This window comes from Carcharodon carcharias, chromosome 6 (genome assembly GCF_017639515.1).
Source record: "Carcharodon carcharias isolate sCarCar2 chromosome 6, sCarCar2.pri, whole genome shotgun sequence".
Taxonomy (NCBI): domain Eukaryota; kingdom Metazoa; phylum Chordata; class Chondrichthyes; order Lamniformes; family Lamnidae; genus Carcharodon; species Carcharodon carcharias.
The window spans coordinates 119,045,870-119,058,245 of record NC_054472.1 but is presented as its reverse complement, the minus strand read 5'-3'; the positions used below and the strand labels follow the sequence as shown (position 1 = coordinate 119,058,245).

General features: G+C 42.0%; 1 protein-coding gene across 4 annotated transcripts in view; it reads left to right on the top strand.

Moving 5' to 3' along the window:
- rock1 (Rho-associated, coiled-coil containing protein kinase 1) overlaps window positions 1-6,840 on the top strand; it is a 226,223-nt gene extending 219,383 nt beyond the window's left edge. For all 4 annotated transcript variants that reach the window (XM_041189415.1, XM_041189414.1, XM_041189416.1 and 1 more), the window contains one exon: window positions 5,381-6,840. In XM_041189415.1, coding sequence (XP_041045349.1) covers window positions 5,381-5,384 — 4 coding nt within the window. In that variant the 3' untranslated portion in view covers window positions 5,385-6,840. The remainder of the gene's footprint in view (window positions 1-5,380) is intronic.
- The last annotated feature ends 5,536 nt before the right edge of the window (window positions 6,841-12,376 follow it).

Genomic DNA, 12,376 nt, shown 5'->3' with positions numbered 1-12,376 from the left:
CTGAGCGTGCAGAAGGTCAATGCAGTTGAAACCAGCAGATGGTTGATGGCGAGAGCAAACCAGGGTTGCTTCAGTGTCATCAACATTACTCCATAGGAACTGTCACTTTATTTGGTTCTTGATGTCAGGAAAACATCATAAGATATAACAACATTTGTGGAGTTGATACTGGTGCCAGAATTGGTGACATGTCAAAGCTGAGATCCATTTTTGTAATGTTGTGGATTAGCTTGTGGATGACAAAAAGAAAATGATCAAGGATGGAGCTGGGGCATATTGAAAGTGATTGTGTAAACATAGGAGGAGAAATAGTTTAAGATGTGACATTGTGAGAGAGGTTGGAATGAAACCTGTGAGTGCAGTAGCCTGTGAGGAAGAAGCAATGGAAAGATTGAAATGATCAATAGTAAGGAAGGTGACAAAGACATTCAGGAGACCCAGATCAGCAATGAGCCATAGCCACAGTTACACAGGATGTCATTGGTGACTGACTGGGAAAATCTGTGCTTTGAGCTAGTTTGAAACCAGATTTGAACCAGGAGACTTGTGAGCAAGTTCCCCTTCAAGCCACACCATCCTGACTTGGAGCTAAATTGCTATTCCTTCACTGTGGCTGGGTCAAAATCTTGGAACTCCCTTCCTAACAGCAGTTTGGGTGTACCTACTCCATATGGACGACAATAGTTCAAGAAGTCAGCTCACAGCCACCTTTTCGAGGGAAATTAGGGATGGGCAATAAATTCTGACCTAGCCAGCAACACCCACATCCCGTGAAAGAATAAAACAAAGCGTGATTTATCTTTCAGTAGCAACAATTCTTTAAAGGACTTGGGGGGTGAAGACCTGATAAGGCCACAGTTTGAAAATATAAGTTTGGAAGCAGGTGGAAGTTTGGCAGTGCCAGAAAGCATGGTGTCAGTAAGAGGCATTTGGTGGCCTAGAGCTCAATAGAACAACGTTTAGGAAGTAGGTAACAAGCTTCATTTCTGTTAATAAATTTGTAAAGAGATCTTGAGATGGGTATTGGTGAAGAATGGGGGCTGGATTAGGATGGATCTAGAAGGACTGATGGACTTCATGGATAAAGTGAGACTAATGAAGAAGAATGGGGAGAAACTGTAGATAGATAGGTATTGATAATTGTCTTTAGCCCTGTCACAAACTTTGTACAGATGGCACTGATTCCATCCTACTCCCTGGCCACTGCTTTAGGCTGAACCAAGCTTTTGCAGCCTTGCCATCCACTTACCTGAGCCGACTTTCAAGTCCCATATCCTCCCCATCACAATCGCCACCTACCTCCACATCTGAAACATTGCCCATCTCACTCCTGCTTCAGTCTATACTCTGCTGCTCATCCATGCCATTATCAACTTCAGCCTTCCATCCTCCATGCTTAAATTTATCCAAAATTTTTTTGCCTGCTGCATCCTTTCCAGCATCATAAATACTTTGATACTACCTTCTTCCTTGGGAAATACAGGTACAAAGTCATAGTGAAAAAGGAGGTTGTTCAGATACTGGATGTGCTAAAAATTGACAAAAAGAAGTTACTAGAAATACTGCCTGTATTTAAAGTTGATGAGTGACCAGAAACTGATAGGATATATGAGGATGCTAAGGGAAGTAAAGAAATTGCAAAGGTTCAGGCCATAATTTTCCACTCCTCCTTAGATAAGGGGTGATGCCAAAGGACTGGAAAATTGCAAAGGATGGAGCTGGGGCATATTGAAAGTGATTGTGTAAACATAGGAGGAGAAATAGTTTAAGATGTGACATTGTGAGAGAGGTTGGAATGAAACCTGTGAGTGCAGTAGCCTGTGAGGAAGAAGCAATGGAAAGATTGAAATGATCAATAGTAAGGAAGGTGACAAAGACATTCAGGAGACCCAGATCAGCAATGAGCCATAGCCACAGTTACACAGGATGTCTTGTTCAACAAAAGGTATAAGGATAAATCCAGCATCTGCAGGTTAGCCAGTTTAACCACCTGCATTGGGAAAGCCATTTGGACAAGTGCAGATTAATTCAGGAAGGCATCACGGATTTGTTAAAGGCAAATCGTGTTTAATTGATTGAATTTTTTGATGACTTAACAGATGGATTGATGAGGGTAATATGGTTGATGTGTATATAAACATCTGAAAGGCATTTGATAAAGTATCACTTTATAGGTTTGGCAGCAACATTGAAGCTCATGGAATAAAAGGGACTGTGTTAAGATGCATGTGACCATATATGGCTGAGTGACAGGAAGCAGACAGTAGCAGTGAATAGTTGTTTCTTGGAGGAAGGTATTCACCGAGGTTCCCCATGCTTCAGTACTAGGACCACTGCTTTTCTTGATGAGGCACAATTTCAGAATTTGCAGATGACAATGGAAGGATTTTGAACTGTGAAGAGGTTAGTAGTAGACTTTGAGGACAAGGTTTGGTGGAATGGGCAGATACATAGCAGATGAAATTTAATGTTGAGAAGTGTGAAGTGATACACATTGATAGGAAGAACAAGGACAGGCAGTAAAAAATGAAATAAAATGATTCCAAATAGGATGCAGTAATAGAGAGATCTGGGAGATATATGTGCACAGATTATTGGAAGTGGCAGGGCAGGTTCAGACAGTGGTTGAAAAGGCTTACGGATCCTGGGCTTTATAAATAGAGGTATGGATTACAAAAGCAAGGAAGTTATGATAAACCTTTTATAAAACTCTGGTTCGACCACAACTGGAGTATTGTGTCCGGTTCTGGGCACTGCATTTTAGGATGGGAGAGCTTTAGTGAGGGCACAGAAAAGAATTATGAGAATGGCTCCAGGGATGTGGAACTTCGGTTACATGGGGCAGGATTTTGAGTTCGGCAGGCGCCCACGATCGGCGGGCCCAGGAGCAGCCAGCGAACAGACGCCCAACCGTGATTTCACGCTGGCTGGGCAACCAGCGGCCAGCCAGCATGAAACACGCACTGAAAGGCCCAGTGCTGCCGGGGTGGGGGTGGGAGGAAGGTGAGTGCTGGTCAGCGCAGGCACAGGGAGCGCGGAATGAAAGCTTCCTGAAGGCAGGGAGCTGAAAAATTTAAATGCAAAAAATAAAGATTTTAAAATCCAGAAAAAATGCTCACGCATCAGAATCAGTCACCTGAACATATAAAGGTGAAAATTCTGTCCATATGTTTTTATTTTTTTAATTTAATAACTGAAACCTCATCCTGCCCGTGGATGAGTTTTCCTGAAAGATGTAAAGGCCGCCTGGCTGATTTGCCCACCCACCAACCGTCAGATTGGACCGGCAATGAAAAATCTCCATTAATTGCACCGTTAATAGACTTAATAGCCCTCTCAATTGTTGGTGGGTGCGCTTCGGAGTTTAGTGTGCGCCCGCCAATGTCATCGCATGCTGTTTCACACTCGAGTGGGTCAGGCAAGTGCCCACACACCAAGTGAAAAATTCTGCCTCCCATGGATAAATTGGAGAAGCTGGAGTTCTTCTCCTTAGAGAAGGTTTAGAAGAGATTTGATAAAAGTGTTCAAAATTATGCAGGATTCAGACAGAGTAGATAGAGAGAAACTGTTAGCATTGGCAGAAGGATTGAGAACCAGAGGACACTAGTTTTAAAATGTTTGGCAAAAGATCCAACACCAGCACAAGGAAAATATTTCTTGCGCCACGAGAGGTTAGGATCTCGAATGCACCACTTGAGGTTGTGGTGTAGGCAGATACAATCATGGCTTTCAAAAAGGAATTGGATAAGCATCTGAAGAGAGAACATTTTCAGGGTCACAGGGAGTGGGATTAACTGAGTTGCTTTTGTAGAGAGCTGGCACAGATGCTATGGATCGAAAGGCCTCCTGTGCTGTAACCATTTAATGATTGCCCGCCTTTCAAAAACTTGCCATGATCTCAAAGTACTTTATTTTACAGCGCATTGCATCACTATGCAAAGTTTATTTTGTCCTGCCTGACCAAAGACCCATTCTAGTTCTGTCTGTGTAGAGTTGTTCATGCTACAGCCAACTTGAAGACAGGACAGGTCCACATCTTTCCTTCCAGTGAAGTTGCTTGCACTGTTATACTGGTGGAGAAATTCTTTGACTCATGTTTGGTTGGCATTATTTTGCCAGAGGTGCAATGGAAACCCTATTCAAGCTTAACACATTAAGCTGCTATTTTTCAGGGCATGGCACAGAAAGAAATGGGTATCTTGGAGGTAAGGAAAAGTCAGCCAGTATTCTTGCTCCTGACCACCTGCTGGAAGTGCACAAATGTGGATACCCTATATGGGCAAGATCAGGCTTGGCTGTCATGCATTCTCCTCTGCCTGCCACCTGCCTCCTCCCCCTCCCCCCCCCCCCCCCCCCCCTCCCCCCCCACCCCCCCAAACCCACCCTTGCATTTCAATAAATTGGCAAGATTCAGTATTCGTGTAGAAAATGGATAAAAGGAAACCTGATACCCATGAATCAATTTCCAGAAAGGAGTCAATAACATCAGGAGGTTAATGGGAGAATCAGTGAGATAAGGCGAAAGGAAAAAGAAAGTATCTTTCATACAAAGAGGTTAGAAAATCCTTATCTCTTTTGAATTGTAAAAGATTCTGCCTTCAGCCATTTAAGTTCTGGAATTCCCTCACTAAGCTCTTTGCCTCTCCACTTCCCTCACCTCCTTTAAGACACTACTGAAACCTACCTCTTTGACCTAGCATTTGGCTACCTGTCCTAATGTGTCATTCTTTCACTCTGGCACTTTTTGTTTGATTATGTTCCTATGAAACGCCATGGGACATTTTACTATGTTAAAAGCACTATATAATTGCAAGTTGTTTCCGTAGCTGTAAAAAGGTGAAGTGAAGTGAAGTGATGTGGCAGGAAACAATTCATATAAGATTGACTTGGATTCGGCTGTTATGTTGGATTGCTGTAGACAGCTTGTGTATTTAGTGTGGGGGCTGGGGGGAAATCAACCAATGTTTCCATTCCTGATCATCCAGTGGCATTCTGTTGGAAGCTGTGCATTAGACACTGGAATTCCTGGTACTCAGTGGAAGAAAGACTACATCTGAAAGATACTACAGAGCTGCCGGGGATTGCAGAACTATACCTGAGCAGAAAAGGCCTAAAATGGACAGATTGGGACACAAAACATTGCAACAAAGAAAAACTCTGTGTTCCTTTTGCGCAATGACTGAGAAATAGTAATATAGTCTGTAAATCATAGTTTCTATAATGAGGTAAATAATAATTTACTCTGCAAATCAAATAAAGTGTATTGTTTTCTTGAAGCTCCTTGCTGCTTTTGGCAGATATGTTTTCATTCTTTATTCTAGCTGCTGTGTTCATGTAGATGTCAAAGTTCTGTTGATCATGCCTTTTTTTTATATTTCAGCTAACCACCTATGGAATTGGGATCTAAAATTGTTTTCAAGAAACAAGGTTTTCTAAGGTCACAAACTGGTGCAAAATGGATTTGATTCCTTCCAATACAAACATTGCAAATGTCAGGATTTCAATTGTTGTTTAACCCCTGCCTCCCATTCCTCATGTGATCGAAGCATGCGAAAGACTATTCACTGTGTGTTACCCACCTAACCATAGTTATTTTTTACAATTGCTACAGAAAAAGCATAGCTAGAAATAAGTTTTTTTTTCTCTGTAATAATCAATTGAACACTGGGGTAGATCATTATGGAATAGCTCATTGAGCTTTCTTTATCGTATCATTTAAATAAGTAAGGGATAGGGCAGCCGCAGTTGAGGGAATAGCTTAGGCTAAATAGGAGGGAAGGTGTGGAATCAAAGTACTGAAAATACAAGCACAGGACAAGATGGAACTGCTTTGAAGATGGTGTCAAATGCTTGAGAAGACCAATGACATCATGGAATCTGTTACGTCTTCAAACTTTTCATGCCTTCAGTGCAGATCTGTTGAGATTTTAAAACCTAAAATCTTTTGGCTTTAGGATGGAAAAGTTTGGTGAACTGCTCATTTAAGTGCTTATAAATTATACTGTTCCAAATGCTTCAGTTGAAAATGTTATAGAACTGAGAAAAATGAACAGAGCGTTTCACTCTTGATCTATGCATTTTTTGCCAAGCCATAGTGTCATGGATTGATCAACAACTAGAAATAACAGAAGCATTAGGAAAGTAGCAACAATTCAGAACAACCAGGTTTATGAGTATATTGGGGGGGTACATTATTTTGTAATTTTATAAATATATTGCCTTACATTTGCAAATGGATTCTTATCAGATGATAGACATCATTAACTTAACAGATAAATTGTGCACTGTTTAAAATGTAAATTATTCTACTCAAGACACTTTAACAGGAATAACATTGTCCTGTTGGTGCCTTACTTTTGAAGAACTGTTTTACTGCCATATAATTAATGCAACATAATTTCAAATAACTGTATTTGCTTAAACATTTTCCTTTGCATTGTGAAATGTATTTTAAGTTAAGATTTTATCTTGGGTATAATTTTGAATGCAATGTTAAGGTGAATAAACTGCCTGTAATGAGTGGGATTTATTCATAGGAAACAATGCAGGAAACTTGAAATGTAGAAGGCATATTAAGTACGATTTGTTTCTGTGAATTATTTCAGGAGTCACTCCAGTAATATAGGAATTACTGTATTTGCTGTTTTATCTCTTGCCAGTCAGCAGGAACACATTCATGATATGGTTTACTTCACCCAGTACCTCCCAAAATAATTTATAATAGCTTTGCAGTTACATGTATTAAAGCACTGGAAATTGGACTTTTGTTTAGGAACGCATGTTTTAAATGATACTGAACGTCGCACTGATGGATATGTACCAATAAACATATCTTATCTACATGCATCTGCCTGTTTTAATATGGTGGGAAATGGTTCCATATTGCTGACTTTTCTGCTGTTGTCATTGTCCACCAAAATATGCAGCATGAATCTTTGATATTGAAATAGAATTTATTCATTCACTGAAGAAAGAATTTTTGTTTATGGCAGCCACTTGGTACACTGCAAAGTCCCACCAACAGTAGTTGGATAAATAACTAGATAATCTATTTTAGTAATGTTGGTTGAGAGAGGAATGAGGATACCGTACTCGTTGCAACTGGTCTGATAGTGGCATGCGATCTTTTGCATGCACCTGCATATGCTAATGAAGTCTCAGTTTCATGTCTCTTTTGGAAAGTGAAATCGCTAACAATGCAGCAATCCCTCAGTACTGCACAAGTGTCAACGTAGATGACCTGCTGATGTCCTGGAATGGATTTTGATCATGCAATTTTTATAGCTCAAAGACAACAATGCTATCTGAGCCAAACTGACACATTTAAACTAGTTCCTTGAACTTCAAATATTATGGGGAGTGAGCAGGAGTAGGATTGGACTTGAAGAAGAAAAACACCATAGCAAACTTGGACTGAATGGCCTGTACCATTTTTGTTATTGAACTTAGATTGCAGTCTTAGCAAGCTCCTGCTACAAAATTTCTTCCACTTCTAGTAAAGGCAGCATTAGTCAATCCTTCATTTCATCAATATGTTACTAAAATAGATTAACTATGACTCTACCTTCAAGTAGTACCCTTGATATTTATTGGGGGTGGGTGGGTGAGAAAAAATGTCTTGAGATACACACTGATGCATCATTTATGTTGCCTTGAAATTGATTAAAACCAAGATAAAAACAAAATACTGCGGATGCTGGAAATCTGAAACAAAAACAAAAATTGCTGGAAAAACTCAGCAAGTCTGACAGCATCTGTGGAGAGGAAGACAGAGTTAACATTTTGAGTTCGTATGACTTCATCAGAACTAAAGAGAAATAGATATGTAGTGAAATATAAGCTATTTAAGGGTGGTGAGACAGATAGAGCTGGATAGAGGGCCAGTGATAAGTGGAGGCAAACGAGAGATTGCCAAAGATTCCATACACAAAAGGTCAAAAGGGTGTTGATGGTGGTGATATTAGCTGAAGGATATGCTTAATGGTAAGGGTAGAAAGCAGGACAAACAAGTGACAGATGGCCCTAGTCGGGGTGGGGTGGGAGGAAGGGATCGAAATAGGCTAAAAGGTGGAGATAAAACAATGGATGGAAATAAATTTTAAAAATAATAATAGAAATAGGAAAAGAAAAGTATATATTAAAAAAATATATTATTAGAAAAAAGGGGATGAGATTGGAGGAGAGAGTTTATGATCTGAAGTTGTTGAACTCAATGTTAATCCCAGAATGCTGTAAAGGGCCTAATCGGAAGATGAGGTGCTGTTCCTCCAGTTTGTGTTGAGCTTCACTGGAACATTGCAGCAGGCCAAGGACGGACATGTGGGCATGAGAGCAGGGTGATGTGTTGAAATGGCAAGCAACAGGGAGGTCAAGGTCATGCTTGCGGACAGACCGAAGGTGTTCCGCAAAGCGGTCACCCAGTCTGTGGTCTCTCCAATGTAGAGAAGACCTCATTGGGAGCAACGAATGCAGTAGACTAAATTGAGGGAAGTGCAAGTGAAGTGCTCCTTCACTTGAAAGGAGTGTTTGGGCCTTGGACGATGAGGAGGGGGGAAGTAAAGGGGCGGGTGTTGCACCTTCTGCAATTGCATGGGAAGGTGCTGTGAAAGGGGGTTGAGGTGTAGGGGGTGATGGAAGAGCGGACCAGGGAATGGTCCCTACAGAATGCTAACGGGGGTGAAGGGAAGATGTGTTTGGTGATGGCATCACGCTGGAGTTGGTGGAGGATGATCCTTTGAATGCAAAGGCTGGTGGGGTGATAAGTGAGGACAAGGGGACCCTCTCAAGGTTCTGGGAGGGAGACGAAGGTGTAAGGGCAGATGCACGGGAGATGGGCCGGACACGGTTGAGGGCCCTGTCAACCGCTGTGGGTGGAAAACCTCGGTTAAAGAAGAAGGAAAACATGTCAGAAGAACTGTTTTGGAAAGTGGCATCATCGGAACAGATGCGACGGAGGCAAAGGAACTGAGAGAATGGGATGGAATCCTTACAGGAAGCGGTGTGTGAGGAGCTGTTGTCAAGGTAGCTGTGGGAGTCAGTGGGCTTGTAATGAATATTGGTAGATAGTCTATCACCAGAAATTGAGACAGAGAGGTCAGGGAAGGGAAGTGTCAGTGATGGACCATGTGAAAGTGATGGAGGGGTGAAAATTGGAAGCAAAATTAATAAATTTTTCCAGATCCAGAGGAGAGCATGAAGCGGCACCAAAGCAGTCATCAATGTACCGGAGAAAGAGTTGTGGGAGGGGGCCTGCGTAGGACTGGAACAAGGAATGTTCCACATACCCCATAAAGAGCCAGGCATAACTGGGGCCCATGCAGGTACACACCTTTTATTTGGAGGAAGTGAGACGACTTTAAGGAGGAATTGTTCAGTGAGAGAACAAGTTCAGCCAGATGGAGGAGAGTGGTTTTGGATGGGGATTGTTCGGGCCTCTGTTCAAGGAAAAAGCGGAGAGCTCTCGGACCATCCTGGTGGGGGATGGAGGTGTAGAGGGATTGGACGTCCATGGTAAGAGGAGGCAGTTGGGGCCAGGGAACTGGAACTTGATATGATGTCGGGCATCAAAGGAATTGCGGATGTAGGTGGGAAGAGACTGGACAAGGGGAGAGAATGGAGTCAAGATAGGAAGAAATGAGTTCCGTGGGGCAGGAACAGGCTGACAAGATTGGTCTGCCGGGACGGTCCTGTTTGTGGATTTTAGGTAGGAGGTAGAAGTAGGCCGTCCGAGGTTGGAAGATGTGGAGGGAAGATCTCCAGAGGAGATGTGGTCAGTGACAGTCCTGGAAACAATGGCTTGATGTTCAGTGATGGGGTCATAGTCCAGGGGGAGGTAGGAGGAAGTTTCTGCGAGTCGATGCTCAGCGTCTGCGAGGTAGAGGTCAGTGCGCCAGACAACAACAGCAACACCTTTGCCAGCAGGTTTGATGACAAAGTCAGGGTTGGACCTGAGCGAACAGAGTACAACAAGTTCAGAAAGAGACAGGTTAGAGTGGGTGAGAGGACCAGAGAAATTGAGATGACTGATGTCACACCGACAGTTCTCAATGAAAAGATCAAGAGCAGGTAAGAATCCAGAGGGAGGGGCCCTAGTGGAGGGAGAATATTAGAGGCGGGTGAAAGGATCCGTTGAAATGGGGGAGGACTCCTGCCCAAAGAAGTGAGCACAGACACGAAGGCGGCAGAAGAAGAGTTCAGCATCGTGCTGAGCCTGGAATTCATTGAGGTGAGGAGATAAGGGTATGAAACTGAGTCCTTTGCTGAGTGCTGAACATTCAGCATCAAAGAGGGGAGGGTCAGGAGGTGTGGTGAATACACGGCCGGGGCTGGGATTAGAAGACAGGATGGGTTGGAGGGTCCTGGATGGGCATTGGTGTCGATGAGTTGTTGAAGCTGCGTTCCTTTGCACCTGAGAGAAAGAGACAAAGTTTCTTGTTAAGGCATCGGATGAGATGAAGAATAAAATGAAACTGGGAGCAAGGAAGATGGCAGGGCCAGCTGTCACTTGCTCATCCTGCTTTCTACCCTTACTGTCACCATTAGCACATCCTTTAGCTAATATCACCACCATCAACACCCTTTTGACCCTTTGTGTATGACATCTTTAGCAATCTCTCCTTTGCCTCCACCTAACACTGGCCCTCTATCCAGCTCTCCCTGTCCCACCACCCTTAAACAGCTTATTTTCACCACATTTCTATTTCTCTTTAGTTCTGATGAAGTCATACGGATTCGAAAATTTAACTCTGTCTTCCTCTCCACAGATGCTGTCAGACCTGCTGAGTTTTTCCAGCAATTTTTGATTAAAACCAAATTGCTTTGCAAATGTTGAAAAATCGTCCATGATATGCTTCTGTATAATCAAGGAGAGTGTAATCATCACCAATGACAGTGGTTCCTTGTTTTATTCATTCACATGATGTGGGCATTGTGGCGAGGCCAGCATTTATTGCCCAACCCTAATTGTCCTCAAGAAGATGGTGGTAAAATGTTGCCTTAAACTGCTGCAGTCTTTGTGGTGTAAGCACGTGCACAATGCTGTTAGGGAGGGAATTCCAGGATTTGACCCAGTGACAATGAAAGAACAGTGATATATTTCCAAGTCTGGATCGTGTGTGACTTGGAGGGGAACTTACAAGTTGTTGATGTCTCCATGTGCCTCTTGCCCTTGTCTATCTAGATGGTAGAAGTTGCAGATTTTGGAGGAGCTGCCTAAGAAGCTTTGCAAAATGTAAATTATACATGCTGCAACTACAGCATACTGGTGGTGGAGAGAATGAATATTTAAGATGGTGGAAAAGGTGCCAGTTAAATAGGTTGCTTTCCTGTAGCCTGAACAATTTTCTCCTTGATCTTAATATTCACACCCTTTTATGAAATCCACTATTCATTCTTTGCTGACTACAGAAACTGCCCTTACTAAATGTAAAAAGAATTAGTTGACTTTGAAACCATTCCACATTAAGGGCTAACACTGGCTTATTGGACTTGGGGTCAGCAATAACAGGGACTCTGAAAGCAATGGTCCTTTCAAACATTAAAGAATACGCATCATGTAAACTTCTTAGAAACATAGAATGATACAGCATTGAAAAAGACCATTTAGCTATCATGTCTGTGGTGACACTTTGAAAAAACTTTCCAATTAGTCCTACTCCCCTGTTCTTTCCCCATAGTTGTGCAAATTTTTTAAGTATTTATCCAATTCCCTTTCGAAAGTTATTATTGAGTCTGCTTCCACCATCCTTCCAGATAGTACATTCCAGATTAAAACAACTCGCTGTGTAATTTTTTTCCTCATCTCACCTGATTCTTTTGACAACTACTTTAAATCTGTGTAATCTGGTTACTGGCCCTTCAGCCAATGTAAACAGATTCTCCTTATTTGCTCTATCAAACCCCTTCAAGATTTGAACAAGATTTAATAATCTCCTCTTCAACAACCTCTGCTCAAAAGAGAACCACCTAGGTTTTCTAGTCTCTCCACATAATTGAAGTTTCTCATCCCTGGTACCATTCTAGAAAATATCTACTGCACCCTTTTTAAAGATATGACATCCTTCCTACAGTGTTTTATAGAGGTTTAGCAAAACTTTGAGGTTTCTTCCTATCCTCCTCATTGTTTACTACATTTCTGAGTTTTGTCATCTGTAAACTTTGAAATTATGCCCTGTATACTCAAGTACAGGTCATAAATATATTTCCAAAAGAGCAGTTGTCCTAATACTGATTCCAGGGGGACACTATTCCACACTTTCCTCCAGTCTAAAAAGCAACCGCTTACCACTACTCTGCTTTTTGTTCCTAGACTAATTTCATATCCATGCCACCACTACATGTTTACTCCTCTTGGGCTTCAATTCATTAACAAGTATAT